Raw genomic sequence first — 23,084 nt, forward strand, 5'->3', positions numbered from 1 at the left:
TCCAAGTCGATGCATGGTCCCAGTTGGTCCAAGCTCCTTGCTGGCGCATGGCCACTGTTCTGCTGCGGCATTCCTCCTCGACTTCTGCACGGATCTCACCCTGGATCACCTGCCGTCTCTCTCTCCACTGGGCTCTGTTGTAGCGTGGTGTTGTGTGCCTACAAAGCCCTGCCCATCCGTCTGCCACTGAGTCCACCAAGACGCCATGTCGCAGCTTTGCTTCTGCCTGCTGGACTGCCTCCTGTGCCCGCCCCTTCCGTCCAGTTGTGATCACTATGTCTGCAAAAGGAGACTCTGGTGTCAGATGAGTCTCTGTAAAGTAGCATCTTCCTAGCTCTTGTGACTTTGAATTCCTCTGTCAGGCCAGAGAAAGGAGGTTGCAGTTTGTTAGTATGCCCATACAGGGGCTAGGTTTTCAGCTCTGTGTGCATTGACTGGATCGCTGTGGCGTCAATGATCTTCCCCAGGCTCGTCACAGGCTTCTCTGACACCGATGGAATTGGGAGTCCATCTAAATGGAAGCAGTACTTTTCCTCCACTCTCCCCTACTTCGGGACCAGGGACCTGCATTTGGCTAGCTTGAATGTCATTCTCGCCAATGTTGCCAGCCTTTCCAGACCTCTGAGGACCCAGCGGCATCTTGGCACTGATGTTGCTGTGACCGTCACATCATCCATAAAAGCTCGAATCGGCAGTTGGCGAATGCCAGATCTGGACAGAGGTCCTCTACATTCCACTTCCACTGCCTTGACGAGCATAGTCAAAGCAAACAGCATCACTGATATGGTGCAACCAGTGATGATGCCTTTCTCTAGGTGTTGTCATGCAGATGTTATTGCTCCAGAGGTGAATCTCATGCTGAAACTGCTGTAATAGTTCTGTATGAGTTCTGTGTCCTGTGGAAAGTGGTGGGTCGTCAAGGCTTTTGTCACCAGTTTATGAGAGATGGATCCATAGGCGTTTGCCAGGTCAAGCCAGATGACTGACAAATCTCCTTGGTTTTCCCTTGCCTCTCAGATTAACTGGGTGAACACTCCTGTATCTTTTATGCAGCCTGGAATCCCTTCTGCACAATGGAGTTAATATAGGAATTCCTCAGGTGGAACTCAGTCAGCCGGTTGGCAAGAATCTTGAAAAAGATTTTGCACTTTATGCTGAGCAGTGAGATGGTGCAGAACTGGGTGATGTCACTCTCCTCCTTCAGTATCCAGACACCTTTTGCATGCCTCCACTGCTTGGTTACCCTTATCCTCCACCATATAACCCTGATGATCCTCCAAAGCCTCTCCAGGGGTCTCGGGCAGTATTTGTACTTGTTTGTATGGCACACCACTTGGCTGTGGTGCTGCACTGGTCACATGTTTTATTCATGTAAAACAGCAAGCCACTGCCAGTTTCTGAAAGCTTGTTAATGCAAGTGGATACATCATTGTTATGAGGCTAAATTAGCTTGGGTCTAGAGGTCTCTCCATCATGGCTCAGGTTCACAGTTTTGCAAGATAAATGACGTCCAATCTATCAGTGCATACTGTGAATTACATCCACATATTATGTATTAGTATTACCTTTTCATGTTCATGTTCAATTACTTCAGCCTCTCTATAACGTAGTGGGTGGTAAAGCTCCCATCATGAGAAATAAATTCACCCCCCTGCTTGAACTTGTAGTCTTGTAAGACATACTTAGGATCCATTGGAGACTGCTTAGAATGATTTTAATCTAAATCTATTGTCTGCAAGGGAAAAGTATTCTTTAATATGTTGTTGAGGAACACTGTACACACAGTCAGTGTGTAGATACAACATTCACACACAACATTTTATGTTCCTGCTTACACAGCAATGCGTTGAACAATAAAAATCTAATGATTTCCTGAAGGAGTGTCCCGTTGACAGCAATTGTATCTTCAAGTCTATTGCATCAGTTTTGTTCAGTGTTGACAAGGGACTTGTTGTGTTATCAGGATTGACATATGCTCAGGAGGACATATATGTAGGCCAACATGCAAGAACTACTGACACCACCCTTGCGTTGTTATTCTGTTTTATGTTAAGCAGCTGGAAATAAGTGATTGTAAACATGCTCTGGTGATTATGATTGTGAGTAGTTTTGTGCTGCATGTAAGATTTCTGTTTTATGGAAATGTTTGTCCATACACATAGCCAACAGCGGGACAATTCAAATGAATTTAGTGCAAAGATCATTTTAAATAGCCAACCAACAACTGTTACTGTGGACTTTTTGAGTAATCCTGTGTCAAAATCCTGACCAGAGAGCAAGAGTACATATATTTGGCCCAACTTTGATGTGGAATAAAAAACATATTTCCATAAGTAGTCCAAGTTTCATATACTGCTGAACTAAGTACTTCCTAGACTAGTTACATGTGTAATATGAAGTACTTTTACTGTATACTTTTCGAGTAATCCTGTGTCAAAATCCTTACCAGAGAACAAAAATAAGGATATTTCGCACAACTTTGATGTGGAATAAAAAACGTATTTCCATATTTTTTTTTTAATTTTGCAAGTAGTCTAGGAAGTACTTAGGTCAGCAGTATGAAGCTTGAGCTACTTATAGAAACAATGGGTTTTATATATATATATATATATATATATATATATATATATATATATATATATATATATATATACACACATAATCTCACGTCGTCCTTTACTTCAAAATCCGGAAGGATACCTTTGTGATACCCTCAGTTAATTACTGGGAATAATTACTGGGAAAAAAATCCATGTGTCATGGGTCTGATGGTGAGACTGCAGTCTGTGGAAACGCGAACCACAGCTGGCTTCACTGCAGTAGCTCAGCAACGCAGCCGCCACACAGAACACAGGCATCCACTGTGCACAGCCTGGAAATGAAGCAACGCTGCAACCCAGCTTGACATGCCTACAGCTGGTCTAACCGAAATTAAAAGCGAGATGTAATGCACCAGCACTGCACACGCATCCAGAGTGTCTCACCTGTTATTCACCGTGATCATCTCGGCTGCCTTTCATAGGGCTTTGGTCCTTTAAGATGTATTAATGCATTAAAACACCAACTGTGTGGTAAAATTACTGTTTTTATCAAAATAGTCTGGTGGATTTGTAACATTTGTTTTTATAATTATGTATACTTGGTCATGTAATGCATGATACATAATCATGACAAACACAACATGATTGGTTGATGCCTTCAATGCACAATAAGAAAGAATTATGTTGCTTTTTTGCCACATACTCTTCTCTTTTTGTGAAAAGGTCATGGCTAAAATCAAAAACAACATTGACGTGGGAACGATTCACGTAGAACAAATGCCCCCAGTGTGTGAAGACCTTCATGCTTCCTTTGCTATGCTTTGTTTCTATATTTATATTTTTATATATATATTTCTATAATATTCACAAAATGACCTTGACTTGTCTTATATGTTCATATGAAGGAATTTGATTTTTCTCGATGTTGTGGCTCTAGCCAGATCTCCCTTTGCCTGGGGAACAGGAAGTACTTGGTTCACATGTTAATTGAGGAACACATCTGAGTGAAAAGCAACATAACTCTTAAGCAATGAGCTTTGGCAGCAGTGAACAGACTGTGAAGAGAGCAGCTCTTACAGTGAAGGTATGTTGAATGAAAGTGTTGTATAGTGTATAATATATATATATATATATAGTGTATTATATATATATATATATATATATATATATATATATATATATATATATATATATATATATGTATATATATATATATATATATATATATATATATATACACTATATTACCAAAAGTATTCGCTCACCCATTCAAATGATCAGAATCAGGTGTTCTAATCACTTGGCCTGGCCCCAGGTGTATAAATTCAAGCACTCAGGCATGCAGACTGTGAAACAAGACATTTGTGAAAGAATGGGCCGCTCTCAGGAGCTCAGTGAATTCCAGCGTGGAACTGTCATAGGATGCCACTTGTGCAACAAATCCAGTCGTGAAATTTCCTCGCTCCTAAATATTCCACAGTCAACTGTCAGCTCTATTATAACAAAATGGAAGCGTTTGGGAACAACAGCAACTCAGCCACGAAGTGGTAGGCCACGTAAAGTGACGGAGAGGGGTCAGCGGATGCTGAAGCGCATAGTGCAAAGAGGTCGCCGACTTTCTGCACAGTCAATTGCTAGAGAGCTACAAACTTCATGTGACCTTCAGATTAGCCCAAGTACAGTACGCAGAGAGCTTCATGGAATGGGTTTCCATGGCTGAGCAGCTGCAGCCAAGCCACACATCACCAAGTGCAATGCAAGGCGTCGGATGCAATGGTGTAAAGCACGCCGTCACTGGCCTCTAGAGCAGTGGAGACGCGTTCTCTGGAGTGATGAATCACGCTTTTCCATCTGGCAATCTGATGGACGAGTCTGGGTTTGGAGGTTGCCAGGAGAACGGTACATTTCAGATTGCATTGTGCCAACTGTGAAATTTGGTGGAGGAGGAATTATGGTATGGGGTTGTTTTTCAGGAGCTGGGCTTGGCCCCTTAGTTCCAGTGAAAGGAACATTGAATGCTTCAGGATACCAAAACATTTTGGACAATTCCATGCTCCCAACCTTGTGGGAACAGTTTGGAGCGGGCCCCTTCCTCTTCCAACATGACTGTGCACCAGTGCACAAAGCAAGGTCCATAAAGACGTGGATGACAGAGTCTGGTGTGGATGAACTTGACTGGCCTGCACAGAGTCCTGACCTGAACCCGATAGAACACCTTTGGGATGAATTAGAGCGGAGACTGAGAGCCAGGCCTTCTCGACCAACATCAGTGTGTGACCTCACCAATGCGCTTTTGGAAGAATGGTCAAAAATTCCTATAAACACTCTCCTCAACCTTGTGGACAGTCTTCCCAGAAGAGTTGAAGCTGTAATAGCTGCAAAAGGTGGACCGACATCATATTGAATTCTATGAGTTAGGAATGGGATGGCACTTCAGTTCATAGAATGAGTAAAGGCAGGTGAGCGAATACTTTTGGTAATATAGTGTATATGTATATATATGTATATATATATATCTGAGTGAAAAGCAACATAACTCTTAAGCAATGAGCTTTGGCAGCAGTGAACAGACTGTGAAGAGAGCAGCTCTTACAGTGAAGGTATGTTGAATGAAAGTGTTGTATAGTGTATAATATATATATATATATAGTGTATTTTATATATATATATATATATATATATATATATATATATATATATATATATATATATATATATATATATATATATATATATATATATATTATACACTATACAACACTTTCATTCAACATACCTTCACTGTAAGAGCTGCTCTCTTCACAGTCTGTTCACTGCTGCCAAAGCTCATTGCTTAAGAGTTATGTTGCTTTTCACTCAGATATATATATATATATATATATATATATATATATATATATATATATATATATATATATACAGTGGGGCAAATAAGTATTTAGTCAACCACCAATTGTGCAAGTTCTCCTACTTGAAAAGATTAGTAATTGTCAACATGGGTAAACTTCAACCATGAGAGACAGAATGTGGAAAAAAAAACAGAAAATCACATTGTTTGATTTTTAAAGAATTTATTTCCAAATTAGAGTGGAAAATAAGTATTTGGTCAGCTACAAAGAAGCAAGATTTCTGGCTGTCAAAGAGGTCTAACTTCTTCTAATGAGGTCTAACGAGGCTCCACTCGTTACCTGTATTAATGGCACCCGTTTTAACTCATTATCGGTATAAAAGACACCTGTCCACAACCTCAGTCAGTCACACTCCAAACTCCACTATGGCCAAGACCAAAGAGCTGTCGAAGGACACCAGAGACAAAATTGGAGACCTGCTCCAGGCTGGGAAGACTGAATCTGCAATAGGTAAAACGCTTGGTGTAAAGAAATCAACTGTGGGAGCAATTATTAGAAAATGGAAGACATACAAGACCACTGATAATCTCCCTCGATCTGGGGCTCCATGCAAGATCTCACCCCGTGGCGTCAAAATGATAACAAGAACAGTGAGCAAAAATCCCAGAACCACACGGGGGGACCTAGTGAATGACCTACAGAGAGCTGGGACCACAGTAACAAAGGCTACTATCAGTAACACAATGCGCCGCCAGGGACTCAAATCCTGCACTGCCAGACGTGTCCCCCTGCTGAAGCCAGTACACGTCCAGGCCCGTCTGCGGTTTGCTAGAGAGCATTTGGATGATCCAGAAGAGGACTGGGAGAATGTGTTATGGTCAGATGAAACCAAAATAGAACGTTTTGGTAGAAACACAGGTTCTCGTGTTTGGAGGAGAAAGAATACTGAATTGCATCCAAGGAACACCATACCCACTGTGAAGCATGGGGGTGGAAACATCATGCTTTGGGGCTGTTTTTCTGCAAAGGGACCAGGACGACTGATCTGTGTAAAGGAAAGAATGAATGGGGCCATGTATCGAGAGATTTTGAGTGAAAATCTCCTTCCATCAGCAAGGGCATTGAAGATGAGACGTGGCTGGGTCTTTCAGCATGACAATGATCCCAAACACACAGCCAGGGCAACAAAGGAGTGGCTTCGTAAGAAGCATTTCAAGGTCCTGGAGTGGCCTAGCCAGTCTCCAGATCTCAACCCCATAGAAAATCTGTGGAGGGAGTTGAAAGTCCGTGTTGCCCAACGACAGCCCCAAAACATCACTGCTCTAGATCTGCATGGAGGAATGGGCCAAAATACCAGCAACAGTGTGTGAAAAGCTTGTGAAGAGTTACAGAAAACGTTTGGCCTCCGTTATTGCCAACAAAGGGTACATAACAAAGTATTGAGATGAACTTTTGGTATTGACCAAATACTTATTTTCCACCATGATTTGCAAATAAATTCTTTAAAAATCAAACAATGTGATTTTCTGGGTTGTTTTTTTTTCCACATTCTGTCTCTCATGGTTGAGGTTTACCCATGTTGACAATTATTTATTTATTTAGATATATATATATATATATATATATATATATATATATATATATATATATATATATATATTTATATATATATATATTTTTATTTATATATATATATATATAGAGAGAGAGAGAGAGAGAGAGAGAGAGAGATAGTGGGGCAAATAAGTATTTAGTCAACCACTAATTGTGCAATTTCTCCCACTTGAAAAGATTAGAGAGGCCTGTAATTGTCAACATGGGTAAACCTCAACCATGAGAGACAGAATGTGGAGAAAAAAAAATATATAAATGTGTGTGTATATGTATGTGATTGGATTATGTAAAAACTGTTTGTCTCACCTGCCTGAAAAATTAGATATGTGTTGTGTAACTGACAGTTTGTCCTAGAAATCATAGCGAAATGTGTGATCTAAAGATACAAATTATATTGTAGGAATTATGCTCAGAGGAAGATTTGGTCTCAGATATACTTATTCTTTGCATTGCAGCAAAATGTGATGTGCTGTCTCTTTTCCTCTGGTATGGTAGATATTAGTCTAAAATTCCTCAAATACCTCTCATGGCATCTAGCCATGCCAGTATTTCAGAATATGTATGTGATTTCCCATTGAGATAGGCTTACTGCTTTCTGTTGAAGTAAAAGTCATCATTTGAGTACTGAGAATTATCCAGAGTTATACGGTCACTGTCTGTGAGCAGACATGTACTGTAGCTGTTGCATTATCATGTTACAGCATACAGATATCTCAACACTTGGGACAGAGGCAAATAACCCCCAGGCAGTAACTCTAGATTTTAATAACACAAACAGGCTTGAATTCAACACTGTTTGAGCACATGTACATTGAGATTAAGATGTTCCTTCATTGATCCCCCTTTTGGGAAATTTGCAGGTAATACAGCAGTACAGAGGGAAATAAGTATTAGCACAAGAGTAATAGAGACAATAATAATAATAATAATAATATTAATAATAATAATAATAATAATAATAATAATAATAATAATAATAATAATAATAATAATAATAATGAGAGATATTGGAAAGAATAAAATAACAATTTGAAAAAAATATATAATTTAAAACTATTGGAATAGATCATGGCACATGGTATGATAACTGTCAACTTTCATAAGGTTTCCAGTTTATTTCATTTTTGTAGCACAAATACATACATAGAGGCATAAAGACACATAATCCATGTGTATGGGAAGGCACGGATCAAAAATAAGTAGACAGTCATAAAACCATGTAGATGCACAGCATATGTCATGGAAATAAAGCAAGATGAGCACAAAAAAGTTCACCCATAAAAATAAACCCAATGTGTCTGAAAAAAATAAAACAAATTAAGTAAAATTAAAAGTGTAATGTGAAAAAGAGTAAACGTGGGTCTTGAGATGGATCTTAAAAGCATCAACAGTCTCAGCCTGTCCAATGGCCTCTGGTAGCCATGGGGCTGCTACAGAAAAAGCCCTGTGTCCGACCTTCTAAGGGTATCTAAGGAGTCTGTTGGTGCTGTAAGGTGTGAGATGTCCTGAGATATGTATTTGGGAAAGACCATGTAGAGATTTGCAAACAATCAGAAGTATTTTGAAGTTGCTCCTGAATTGAATGGGGAGCAAGTGTAGGGATGCAAGAAAGGGGTGACATGGTCTTGTTTCTTGGACTTTGTTAATAACTGGGCAACAGCATTGAGAACAAGTTGTGAATGGGAAATGGTAACCGGGAGATCTCTAGTAGAGTCACGATCATCCAGCCTGGTTGGTAATAGTGCATGGATGACTCTTTCTTGATCAGAGGATGTAAGGAACAGCTTGATTGATGAAAGGTTTCTAAAGCAACGATCCAGAGAACTGCCCTGCCTGCTAAAACATAGCTGTTCATCAAATGCAATGCTCGGGCTCTTGGTATTTGGTGTCATTAGGTGGATGAGTGATTGAGTTACGCCACAGTATACATTGAAAATTGTTTATCACTGCGACCCTCGTTTACAAGGAAGAAACATTATTATTACCACTGACCTTTGTCTTCCTTGGCTTGGTGTGAGTGTCAGATTTTTTATTGACACTGTGGCCTTACAGGTTACTGAATTCAAAGTTCCACAATAAGATATTATGATTTGAGACATGGATAGTGTGTGTGTGTGTGTGTGTGTGTGTGTGTGTGTGTGTGTGTGTGTGTGTGTGTGTGTGTGTGTCTGTCTGTGTCGTGGTAGATGGGTGGGTGGCTATGTGAATGTGGAAGCCCAGTGGGGAAGAGAACCTTATTTCCCACTGGCTCGGTGAGAAAAGAGTTCCTACTGGTGAATGATGCATACATCACCACATCCTCATGCGCCCTCTGAGAAGCGCCCTCTGACCTTTGCAGCTATGACTACTTCCTGTTGAAAGAGAAGATGAGGAAGATGACTGTGAATGTGAAAGATGAGGCTGAGGGCTATATACAGTACACACACACACACACACACACACACATAAGCCCTTATGATGCATGCTATCACAGATGAACACAGCAACCACAGGCTGATATAGTTACTTCCGCTGGCTGAAAGAGGAAAAATGCTTTTCATTTGAGCACTTTCCCTTTTATATTAGATATTAGATATTAGATGATTGTATTCACTGTTGATCCATGATAATAAAGACAATTGTTTATAGTTTATGATGCTTTTATTGATAGCTGACTTTGTGAACCTCATCATAAACTGCCATGTAATTGTCTCTATCATTATGTAAACATCCCTGTTGGATAAGAGCTGCTCCTAATGTGGTCACACATTCCACCTCTCATCCAACAGGTTTCCTCAGTCTTTTATTATTATTATTATTATTATTATTATTATTATTATTATTCATTGATAGGACAGCTTCGGGTGGGGGTGGCAGTGGGGGGCATTAAATATTTAACTGTCATTTTTCATCACAGTAACAGCGTTACGCATGTTAGCAGCTGTTAACACTCATAAAAACATTATTAACTACATCCTGTGGTTTGGTGCCGACCTGTATACTGAACAAATACAGAGTAGTTAACATTTATAATCATCAGAGAACGTTACAGATGTTGTTTTTGGTTCCTCTCTGTTTCCTGAATATATCCGTACGTGTGTGAATGTGTAAATGAGAGACATTAGCTTATAGCACTTTGTAGAAGGAGCTTTATAAAGTTCACTCCATTGACTTGTATTAGTTCACGGGGCAGACCTGCCACATCCGATATGGGGGCGACGTCGACGTATGGTCCAGCACTGATGCCTTCAGTTTATTACCTGGAAGAATGACTGTAAATGTACCTCGTGTTTCATGGGTCTGACTGTGTGAAAAGGCATTTCTGTTTTCCATTTTGATTTGAATACGGTACAGATTCGCTTTCATAGCTGGCAGGGCAGGCTGTGTCCTTGCTGTCTTACTGTTTCGGCCGTCTCTGGCAGGTTTCCCTCCTGCTGCGAAATGTGCTGCGGCAGACAACCTGGAGGGAGGACTGAATGCAGACGCCTGCTCATCAACAGCTGTGCTGGCGATTTCAGTCCATCAACCGGGGTGTTTCTATATTCCAGTAGACTCAGGTCTGTCTGTCTGCTGTGCATGCGCCTTGTCCATGAGGGCTTTGGCTGTTTGGACAGTCCTTTCAGCTAACCCATTGCTCTGTGGGTACAGTGGGCTACTTGTGATTTGCTCAAAGTCCCATGCACGAGCATGAGTCTTTGAACTCCTGGAAGCTATAACAGGGTCCTTTGTCGCTGATTAGTGTCTGTGGTGATCCAAACCTAGGAAACATGGCCTTGAGTTTTTTGACGACAGTGTTGGATGTGAGGCAGGTGATTTTTTCCGCCTAAAAGTTTCTGCTGTAGTAGTCAACAGCGACGATGTAAATGGCGTTGTTCGGTATGAACAGATCTGTGGCGATCACTTGCCAAGGCCTCTCTGGAACAGGGTGCAATATAATCGGCTCCGTTTGGACGGAGTTGGGTCGCTCCAGGCAGATGGTGCAGGATTCTACCATTGCCTATATTTGTTTGCCTATTCCAGGCCAGAAGAGTACATCTCTTGCTCGCTACTTACATGTTTCGATCCCTAAGTGTCCTGTGTAAATGCAAGAAAGCATTTCTGCTTTGAGTTAGTGAAGCACGATGATTTTTTTTTTCTCCTTTTAGCAGGATGCCGTTTCATTCTGATACCTCATCCCTTACAGTACGCTGAAATTGCAGGTCGACACTTCTTGTGCGACTCGGGCCACCCTGAGGTGATGACCCGCCTCAACATTGAGAGCTGCTCATCTTGCACTGTGGCAGCTCTGATCTCTGCCATTTTGTTGTCACTTACAGGTGCACTTCTGACCACAGTATGTATTTGTCAGTCCATACCTTCACTCAATGAGCTCTCACTGCACTCAGTGGGCTTTCTGGAAAGTGTATCTGCAACTGGTATTTGTTTTCCAGGCTTGTGTGTAACGTGTAATGGTGATGTCAATTGCAGTATCATTCGTTGCAGTCGCGGGGGAACCGCTGCGAGAGGCTTTCGCATGATTGACTCCAGCGGTTTGTGGTCTGACTCGACAACCGCCTGTCGACCGTAGAGGTACTGATGAAACTGTTGCATCCAAAAAGCATACAGCTCCTTTTCTATCTGAGTATAGTTTTCTTCAGTCTCAGTCAGTGCTTTGGATGTGTATGAGACTGGTTTCTCTCCTTTGAGTAGCACGGCTCCTAATCCACATTTGGATGAGTCGACCTGCAGCTTAACATCTTTTGTGTGGTCAAAGCATGCGAGTACAGGGCCAGGTTACCAGGATATCATCCATGATGGCTGCGATGCCCTGAACCCCCTTCGTAAGCTTCATCCACCCTTCTTTGAAACTCATCCTGTGCAGAAATGATTCCGAAAGGGAGTCGCATGAACCTGTATCTGTCGTAGATGGTGGTAAAGGTGGTCAGCATGGATGGCTTAGTTTTATTGTCCAGTAGCCGTATCTGGCATCTAGCACACTTAAGTATTGTGCTCATGCTAGTCTTGGTGTGATGTCATCTCGAGTGGGAAGTGGACTCTGTATGGCTTTGTTTAGGGGGCGATGGTCAAGACACACCCTAAGCCTTCCAGTACTAGTAGCCTTGTACTTTGAAATCCTGGGTGACAACCTCCTTCTCTCAGCTTAAAATGCCAGTCTGCAGACCTTAATCATATAGAAAATCGGTGGAGGGAGCTGAAGCTTCGAGTTCGATTCAATTCAGTATTGATTTAAATGCTTCAATATCGATTCAGTAGTCAATAGTAATAAACAAATAATTCATTAGAGTACCTGTTGATAATTTTTAAATTCAAAAAAGTAATCTTAAATTATAAATCTTTCTTCTAGGAAATTCTAGTTCGAACTGAAATGTAAACAAAGGAACACGATGTGTTTAGATGTAAAATAGTGTAAGCATAGTTAAGCTGAGATAATGCCATTGTTTTTTGTCTGACATAAACACAGACATAACCGCGGTCCCTCAGCCCTCTGGCTAGTTGCAAGGAGATAAAACGTTGACACTGAAACCCCCTCTCTCCCTGGAGAAGCATGTTACCCGCAGGCGTAATATTCATATTTGAACTGGGAAAAAATGTATTGCAATGCAGCGATGAATCTATATTTTCAACCACCTCTATTTTCTATCCAAGCCTAGTGCCATTTGCCTTTGTCGACATCTTTAGTGTTTTCCCCTGGCTTCAACAGCACATGGAGCGACTGCTCTCTGGATCAATCTGTTTGGCCAAGGCCCGGCCCCACCGTGTTTCTGATTGGCTAGTAGACCTATCGTTAGTGTGATCGAGTGAAAGTTACACCTCTGTCAGATCCCGGGAACTGTATGTTAGCTCTCTGGGCTAACCCAATTTTTTTTTTTTTTTTTGCCGTAACACCTGTACGCCGGAGATCCGGTACAACGCCGGAGATCCGGCATGTTGCTGGAATGCAGTCAGTCCTGTCATTCATTTCTTTGTCAGTGGGCGAACTTACAAAATCAGTGATGTATCAAATAATTATTTCCTAGACTGTATACTATACATACTGTACCTAGACCTGTTTACACTCTATTTATATAGTAAATACCGTAAACATAAACATTATCTCTAATACATAAATAGGCTGAAGTGAAACTCTCGCCAAAATGCAACCTATGGTCTTTTTGTCGATGCACCTTAGTCAAACTTTTGTTTAAAAGCCTAATTATGACGAAAGCTCTACTTTTAAGATTGATTGTATATTCGTTTTCGGGTCAAAATAATTTTCAATGGGATAATAGGGGTGCTACTATGACAGCATCAAAATCGCCATTTTTAAAACATTAAGAAGGCTCCACACAACATGAAACTTGGCTTGTAGCATCACTAGGGTCTCTACACATGAACTCGAGCATTGAGAACATTGTTTTGAGTTAACTAAAAAGAAAACAACTCATGTTACCAGTTGTTTTTCCGCTCACTGCTGTCTTGCCAGTCGAGAACTGTCGATCGACGAATGTGACTTAACATGGAGGAGAGATGTAGATTTCAGTGGATTAATCACGCATATTACATTTGAGATGGGTGACTGGGCCTAATTATAATAATGTAACCTATTATTTTCTCCTTGCTTGTCTTCCTTCTAGCCCATGAAAAATTTTTATGCGGATGATGGCTCACCTCTGTATCCGCGACTAGGCCCATTCTTCTCTGATGGGCAGCGGCGGGTGGACTATGTGCTGGCGTACCACATCCAGAAGCCCAGCAGCATACGGCGTCCATCATCCAGGTTCGGGGACAACAACTTCATCCGACGACTTAGGCGTAGTATGAGCATGAGAAGCAGCCGAGCTCCACTGCAGCCAAAAGAAGACCCAGAGATCGCCGCCCAAAAGCAGCGGACTGACTACCATGAAGATGACAAGCGCTTCAGGCGGGAGGAGTTTGAGGAGAATCTCTTGGAGACAGGGCTGGAGCTGGAAAAGGATGAAGGGGTGAGGGGGTTGCTTGAATGCGTTCCACTCTATCATGCACATATGAAGCTCACAATGATTATGGTGGTAAATTTACCGCTCGTTTGTAGAACAACGTCTCCATGCTGAAAGACTAAGCTGCAGTTCCCAGTCAGGTCAAATTTAATGAATAGTAGGGCAGAGCTGCTAATGTTAGCTTAAACTGTGAAGGCATCCAGGCATGGGTGTCACAGCTTTTAGGTGAGGGTGGGAGTAGATTTAAGTTTAGACCACCAGTTCTTTTACCATGTTAAAAATGCATTAGCCTGACCACACGATTTCAGAAATCCAGTAATTGATCCAATCTGTTTGCTTCTTGAGAAAATGCCCTACTCAGTTCAGTTCTGATGCCCAGGTTCCAGGCAGTTGAGTTCAAGGCGGTCGCACCTCTAGTTTAAATGAATAGTGAGTATTTAAAATTAGTTATCGAACCAGATTCTGTACTTCAAGCTTTTTGACATCTTTAAATATGTGACCTGGGGCCAAACAGTCCTCTGGATGAAGTTACAAAATGTATCCATATCCATTCATTTCATCCACTCATGCTAGTACTACAGACAGATATCAAACCACTTGTTTAAAGGCACCAGAAACAGGAACATCTACACTAATTTTCTGTGTGAGGACAGACCCCCCCTTAGATTGTCCCAAACATATTTTCCATGCTTCTTATGTACCCAGGATTGGCCTCCTCACATTTCAATAATAGCTAGCTGTAAATGAGGCCCTTTTTTAAACTGCAACCTGACAAGCTGATGCAGATAGTTAATCAATTTAGTTAATGTGTACCTTATCCTTGGAAGTAACACAGTCAGTTACTGTAGATAGTAAGCTAGTGCACTAGACATGCTAATGTTTGCAGTTATATAAGAGTGTTCTGTGTGTTTTTTCGTGAAGCCATTCAGCTAAAAAGACACCACCCTCTGAACTCTTTAAATGCGAGTATCACTCTTAAAACAGCCCCATGCACACAGCTTCTACAGGAGTTAGAGAAATCCAAAAGTTGACAAAACACCTGCGCCAAAAGAAGACAGAATGGGCAAGAGAACGAGCAGCAGATCACAAGACAGGACTGGCTCTCATTGGAAGTTTGATGTGTGTGAGATATCGATTTAAATTCCATTTCTTTTGTCGTTTCTGGGCTCTCTTCCTTGAAAGGTGTCGGCATGTAGTATGATGATAAAAGAATTCTGCGGAGGCAAGGCTGGGTGGAATGATAGAGCAATCTTTATTGAAACAGCTCTCAAGCCAGTGTCCGAATCAGAATCGGAATCTGGTCCTGTCCCATCCTGTCTTCTCCTATTCACTATTGTCTTAGAGCCCAGGATGTGCAAGAAACACACAGACTGCTGTCATCTCCTATTTATGAACTCATAGTTCAGGTTCATTTAGGATCAAAGTCAGACAAGAATGCCAGTCACTCAACAAGCATTTAAAACAGTAACATTTTACTGTTTTAAATCATCATTGTCCCATTAGAAAAAGACAGAGATTAAAGGGTTATTCTGGTTTAAATTTAATCCATGTTCTAACACACCGTGACATCAAGTAGGACGCCCCCACGAGAGATAAAGTTTGCAGAGCGCTGGCTCACGTAGTTTTAGCATCCTCAGAAATGACTGCATGACAACAATACACTGCAGTTAATGAATCCAACTATAAACCGCCACCAAAAAGCCACAAATAATGTTCAGAACGGCACCAAACTTCAGCAACGGTACAAATAGGGTCTCAGCACATAGTCCTGGGCATCTAACCTCTGCTAGCTCAGCTGGATTTCTATTATGAAGCTGAAAACAAATTTCAACTCTCATCCATCAGCTTCCGGGTCGGGGAAGTCCCGACGGGACGATTATCGTTTGCGGTCAGAAATGCTCAATTCCATTCTTTTCCCTGTCCGCTTTTGATAATAACTGTTATAGACTGGTGCGTATGACACATATGAACTTTGATTTCTTTTCCATGGAGTCATAATCATACATTTTCATCCTTGAGCCACGGAACTCTACTGCACTCGGTAAATGAAAATATCCCTTTAAGCTGTATTAAAGTAGATAAGAATAGTTAATTATGTGAGACTCAGCATGAAGACGGGCCCCAGTGTGTGATGCTGGGCACAGTGTGTGTGTGTGTGTGAGACAGAAGATTATGACCTAACCCTATCAGAAATATAGAATAACCAAGAGGAAATAGATAGATAGTAAAGCGCTGAGATTAATGGGTTACTGAATGTATTACAGGTAACAAGACAAAGAGTCTTAAGCCATTCTAGCAGTTTTAGGCAAAAAGTGGGGAGTGGAAATTGTTTCAGACTGTTTAGTTTATCTGTTTAATCCCTGAGGGGATGTTGGTTTATATTTTAATGATATAATAACATCAACATAAAAAACTGTATCTTCAGATTTTATTAAAAAATAACTGATCGAACTAAACTGAAGCCGACAGTCGTTGACAGTCAACTAATTGTTTCTTTAGTTAATCCACATCTTTAAACTGACTTCAAAGAGCATTACTTTGACATCGATGTGTTTATTTTTTTTATCTAATCTCATCCAAACAATGATGTGCTAGACTATATTCCTGGAATAGCACTTGAGTCATTGCTGTGTATTTGCTACGTGAGTGGATCCATGAACAAAATCTGTTTTCATGAATGGATAAATTAACTCACAGTTTCTCACAGTGAGTTATTCCTTAAAACCTCTCCAGCAGACATTTGACACTCGAGCAGACTCACAGTGTAATAACTAATTCTCAACGTTTGATTAGATGTCACTCAATTTTGAGGACAGAGTCCAATAGAGAGCCGATGGAGGATTGAGTGTACCAAAATAATGATTCCAGACTTTAGTGGGTAGGTCTATATGGGACAGTACATGATATGCATGACCCTGACATGGCTTTCTGCTTTATGCCACAGAGAACAAGTGGCACATGTATTTTGGATGTAAGCAGACAGACCTGAGGTCTACGGTACCACAAATTTGAAAATAACCACAATAAAAGCACTTAAAAGTCAAAAAATGAGTAAATCAGCACAGTCTGAATAAGCCAACAATATCAAACAAGCATGATGCTCTGCTTCTCAAATGCTCCCAGTGGGATATGAAGTCGCGTGGAGGACGGAACAAAGCGGTGTCGCACCGGCAAGGTCATAGAAACGTGCCCGGTGGAGTCAAGGTGTTGGTCAGTCTTATGGTTCGGCCTGTGCTTAGACACAAAGCGTGATTAGTAAGGGAATCAATATGATGATTACTAATCGTAGTAATAGTCATAGAATTGGCAGGTCAAAACAACCCACAACAACAGTTATTAATCATTCCATTTTGTTCCAAACACATTTTCCTTCTGGACAAAATCATACAAAGCTAACAACGTTCAGTTAGCGTCTGACATTGCGGGCTAAGTTTGAGTAATATCTCATAGAAACACTAAAATAAACACAAACACATTCAGAGCAGCACAGATAAAACATGACTGCATTTATCTTTTGAAGACATGCCCACAATGGCTCTTTCAGATGCACAATTAAAATGAAGTTGAACTAATCAGTTCATAAATACTAATAATTATGCCGCATTACCTGTTCATATAAACAACATTTACCATATTAATATTATCTTTGCTTCGGCTGCAGCAACCCTATTTCACAGTTGTTTAACTTAACCAGACATTGCTCAGTGGACAGAACAAACCATTTGATCAGATCCATCTGTATCAAGTAAGCCAGCTTGTTTGAAATGGTTATGATGTATTTCTGTATCCAGACGGGTCAGTGTGCTTAGCTGAAGGGTGTGAAGTGAGTCTGGCAGCATATGAGTGGTTTTACATAACAGTAGAGGCTGCAGAAACAATCTCACCTGCACCAGTAAAGACGCAAGTTTCTGCTTAGGTGGATGTGGAGGATTTTCATGCCATTCTATGAGACAGCAGAGTTTTAAACAGAAACACAACATGCTGCTCTGCCAGCTGGAATGTGTTTTTCCTCAGATGTCAACCAAACCTGTTTTGTTTATTGGTGGATTATGTATTTTGGAAAGTCTAAACAAAACAATGTTTCAGCAGCGCTGCATAGAGATCATAGTATTTAAATATCTAAACCTTGGTTGTTTTTCAGAGTAAGATCCCTGGAATCGGCTTCTTGAAGATCCATGCTCCTTGGAAAGTTCTGTGCCGTGAGGCTGAGTTCATGAAGCTGAAGATGCCAACAAAGAAGGTACTAAACCCTTCATTAAATTGCCAGTGTGTCAAATGCATATTTACTGACTTTTGTAGGCTTTTATTGCCCTGTTGGCATCAAAGCTGTTCTAGAGGACCGTTGCCTATCTTGCATGTGTATCGGAGAATTGTTAATTCTGATTACACTGACATGCATCTCAGACTTAAAGGAAAACACAAATACAATGATTTAAAGGTGTAATATGTAAGAATTTGCTGTCAAGAATTAACTAAAATGATCTATGGAACATGACGAAATAACAGTTTTGACATAAGTAATAAACATCAATATATTGTTGTATTGCTGCAGAGGTGTCCAAAAACCATAAAAGGGAATACTTCACTCAGATCAATAAAAGCAAAAAATAATTTAGCTCTGCACCAATTCTTAGACACAGTGCATGAAGATGGTTATGTCCTTTTCTGTGGTGATCGTGGTCTGATGATGAGAAAATGGCGAGCATGGCAAACAGACCGTCAGGAGACAGCCAGTACAGTAGGTCCAGTGAAACAGCTGGTTCACACTTCTTCAGGACGATGAGTCGAGGCTCAGACCATGCCTATCTGAGGCCACAGAGGAGACACACAGTATGTCTTCTTTGGACCTGTTGTGTTCAGTGGCAGGCTGCTAAGCTGGGGTGCATGGAGCAAGAAAGTGACATAAAAAAGAGAATTAAAATGAATGATTATTCATATAGCAAACGGCGGGCCTTGGCTCGTGGCTTTTAGGAATCTCTGCAGGCTTTCTTCTCAGTTCAAAGTTCATTCTGAACCTTTGCTTTGCTCGCAGTTAAAAGTGTAAAACGAAAGCCAAACCCAGCACGTGCTTGTTGGCAGCACGGCCAAGAAGAGGTGCTTTACCATGGAAAGCGCAAAAAAGGGTGATTAGCAAAAGCAAAGAGCCAAGTGGAGGATGGATGGAGAAGATGAGAAAGGGGCTCCTTGATCCTTGATGCTCTTTTACTGATTGCTAACTAATTCATTTGTGTGGAGAGAGAGCTGTCCTACTCATAAAGGGGAGTAATTTGGTTTCTAAATAATACTTGATTAAATATATTATACAAATGAAAACTCACTCAGTCTATCATTATTATATTTGACATATCAAAGAACCAATGAAACCTAAGAGCTTGTAGGATGCATTAATCAAATAACACAGACTAACAAGTCAAATAACAAATGAACATTTTCTTATCTATAATTTAGGATTATATAACAGTGGAGCCCATCTAAAATAATAAATGATGACAGAACTGAAATGATAAGTAAATCATATTGATTAATATCAGATACACTCGTGTTACTGGTATTTCCTGATATCATTGTGTTCAAAGTTATTACCAAAGCCCAGCAGTGTGATAATCCTGTAAATTAGCAGATTTTGAAGCAGAATTAGAGTTTCAGAATGTCAAAATCATTACAAGCTCTGAAATACAAGACATACACTTACACATTTAAAGAGATTTTGACCATTTTAGACATTATGGATTAGAATATTATGAATAGAAGGCAAATAAAGAGAGAGGAAGCAACTCAGCTAGGAATGTGATATACTTATGACTCTTGGTATGTTCAACATGTAAAGATGAGACCGCAAATTAAATGCTTGGAGGGACAAGACAAGTCATCTTAGTTCTGTTACTAGTCTTTCTGGACATCCTTCCTCCTTGATGTCAGAGGTCATTGGGTCTGTGTATGTTTCTGTGCACTCTAACTCAGGCACAAAGAGCCTTTTGATTACGCATCAAAATGTTTATGAAAGAATTTAGTTTCTTCGTATTGCTGAGAGGTAATTGGTGAAATGTGTGAAAATAAATGTTCCCTCTTCCTCTGTTTATTGGGTCAATGTGGTGTTATAACACCCGAATTAAGCCATTTTGTGGTGAGTTTAAGTTTGAATTAAATCCAGTGGGAAGGCAAAATGGAATTTTAATTAAAAAAAAAACAAACAGAAAAACATCAAGTTCAGTAATAACCAGCCGCGACAGCTTTGGCGGGCCATTCAAGGGCTGCACTGGACATTAGCTCTGCTCTCTGAACACATCTGAGTACAGCAGTTATAATAACAGATCACAGGACATTTTAATTTCCGGAAAACAAACTATGATTATAATCAAAGAATCCTCAAATTTCCAGCTGAATGTAGTTCTTTTGCCTCCTTTGCAGGTTTACGAAGTGAAACAAGGCAGCAACCTGGTGGAGAAGATCCGACTGTTTATTCACAAAGTCACAGCTCCTCTGCACCCAAAAGTCGATGCCAACCGGCCACAAAGTGTCAAATCCCTGTCTCACCCCTTTTCCAGAGAGAAGCAGCATCTGTGAGTAAAGTCTCTGCTTCGAGACTTGGTGCCTCAGTTGGGTTAAGTTTTCACATGGTTTGCTGTCTAAATTGAACTACTTTCATCAGATTAGACAAAGAAGTCAATCGAAACGTATTTCTGTGTGATTGGAAAACTGCTTTGCAAAGGGCCAGTTGGTAAACCAGTGAAAATGAAATCCAAGAGAAGAAACTCAATCAGAGCATCAGTCTATCATGTTGTTTCACATCCGAACAGGAGGAGGATTTGGAATAAGCAGCTTTACCCACTCTCTTTTAATATGGAGACAGTACAGAGAAGTAACAACCACAGAGGTGTAAATTGGAACAAAAAGCAAGCCCATCAAGCTGTGCGACTTGAACATGGCAGTAAAGCTGAAGCGTGACACTCTCTGCTGCATTCTGCCGAAGCTCCCTTCCCTCAGCTTTCTCTCCCGCGAGGAAACAAACACATGTAGCCTGAATCACAAAAGTCATTTGCATATTCTCAACACTGTGTTGGATGACTTTCAAAATAGCTACAGCAGTGACTAACTGGATTAACTACAGACAGGAGTCATGACTTTACTGTTGCCTCCTGTTCAGTCCCAAACTGCGAATCCGCTTTAAATGGCAGTGATTAGAGAAGAGAAATGTCTCTGCATAAATCCCTGCCTGCTGGGATGTATGGAGGAGAGAGTGGGCAGCGGGCAGCTATATTTACAGCTCTGAGTAACAGCTAGCGGGAGGTCTCCCTCCACATCTCCTCCATTATTTCATCTTCATCAGTCGTGAAAACATTCCAGCCCAGTTCCCTGAAATAAAGCCTAGACAGAGATTACAGAGTGACTTTCAAACCACATTTATAAATGCAGCTTTATCAGACTAGGTGTTCATTGCTTAGAAATTTAGGACATTCTTGAATAATTGTTTGAGTGAATATTGAAGTTACTCCAGGAAAATTACAGTAAATTGTCAAATAAAACCCCCCAAACTGCAGTATTAATTTAAAGTAAATGCTGTCTGGGACTTCAGATTATGGCAGCATAGGTGAGAGATGCAAGATAGATGGGCTCCCCAGTCTCACATGGTTAACTTTGTGCACATGTCAATAACCACTTTACCACTTAAGCTAGAAAACTGAGAAACAGAAAAACAATATTCCTGGGCAAGTTGGTCACAGAGTTGGCTTTACAGCCACACTCTATCAGTTCTTTGCTGGTGTTGGTGGATGTCAACTTTAGTTGCTCATTCCCCTCTTTTATAGGTTCCCTTAAAACATCAATATGATGTGCATTTTAGGAGTAACAGGAACCACTATAGGTAAGTTAGTTATTGCAATGCCTATTTTGAGAGGCAAGCTTTCAGCTGAATGTGTATATGTATTATGTTATGGATACTTTGTGTGTGTGTGTGTGTGATAGATAGATAGATAGATAGATAGATAGATAGATAGATAGACAGAGAGAGAGAGCATCAGAGGATGAGAGGAATAGCCTAAGTAAATATATTGTTAGGAAATTGCCACCTACTTACCATGAAATTTCAGGACCTGTCAAATGAAGTACTACAGAATTACCTTTATATGTCTTACTGCTGTAATACGTGTTTTTCTACAATAAGTATAACATACAGTATCAAATGGTTTCTCGCACACAGTGACCCGCTAGTTATAGTTAGTTATAGTTATTATAATCTGTATAGCACAGCATAGAACACATTCCAGAGACTCTGAGACTGTTGATGGGGTTGCTGTCAAGCCTTACACTAAAGATCTGAAGAGCTCCAAACATCTACGTTTAGTAGCAGAGATAAGCTTGTCTGCTTTACAGACATGTCAAGAGGCAGCACAGTTGTTCAGCTTTGTAAGACATGCTACATTAACTGTAGATGACTTGATGCAAAGCTGCAAAGCTGGGCTAGAAGCTAAACTAGGACCCAAGTTCAAGGCAGGTCACCCCCTGAGAAAATAGAGTGAGGTTTAAGACAATAAATAAAGAGGGAGTCGGGGCCTAAACAGAGGCTACTGTGGGAAAGGTGCAGCACAAATTAACAAGAGATCAACTCTGCAGATGTTGACTGGCATTCAACTCACATCTCCTCTCTTCTTTTTTTTCCAATATGTGCAATGAAGCAAAGAAGAAAAAGATCAGTCTACCCAATCAAGATCTATGACTAGATTGCTAAGACTAGACCTGTTCTGTTCTGTGTTGCCAGATTCGATCTGTCTGACAGGGACAAGTTCTTTGACACCAAGACGAGAAGCTCAATAGTAAGTATTTGTTGTTGTAGATGAGCGATTGGAGGGTGGATCCTTCTGAAGACCAGAATGATAAAGTAATAAATAATATTTGTTACAAAATAGTTCTTCCGGATAAAATAAACAGTGTTGCCTTAGCATGGCGATAGCATGTGTGTGATATGTTGCATTTATGGTTATAAAGTTCAGCTTATTAATGATTACTTTTTTATTCCTTGTTTTGTTTTCCAATGCTGGGGGTTGGAGATTAACAGAAAATCATCAGCCTCTATGTGCATCTGTAATACCTCATTTTGTGTGCAAGCATGTACATACACAAGCATATACTGCGGTATGAAATTAATTTAT

At 40.5% G+C, this 23,084-nt stretch overlaps 1 protein-coding gene across 4 annotated transcripts in view; it reads left to right on the forward strand.

The window, feature by feature from the left end:
* ano1a (anoctamin 1, calcium activated chloride channel a) overlaps window positions 1-23,084 on the forward strand; it is a 77,549-nt gene that overhangs the window by 21,664 nt on the left and 32,801 nt on the right. For all 4 annotated transcript variants that reach the window (XM_037095137.1, XM_037095134.1, XM_037095135.1 and 1 more), the window contains exons 3-6: window positions 13,597-13,944; window positions 18,080-18,178; window positions 20,347-20,498; window positions 22,694-22,748. In XM_037095137.1, coding sequence (XP_036951032.1) covers window positions 13,597-13,944; window positions 18,080-18,178; window positions 20,347-20,498; window positions 22,694-22,748 — 654 coding nt within the window. The remainder of the gene's footprint in view (window positions 1-13,596; window positions 13,945-18,079; window positions 18,179-20,346; window positions 20,499-22,693; window positions 22,749-23,084) is intronic.

Source organism: Acanthopagrus latus, chromosome 4, assembly GCF_904848185.1.
Source record: "Acanthopagrus latus isolate v.2019 chromosome 4, fAcaLat1.1, whole genome shotgun sequence".
NCBI classification, from domain to species: Eukaryota; Metazoa; Chordata; class Actinopteri; order Spariformes; family Sparidae; genus Acanthopagrus; species Acanthopagrus latus.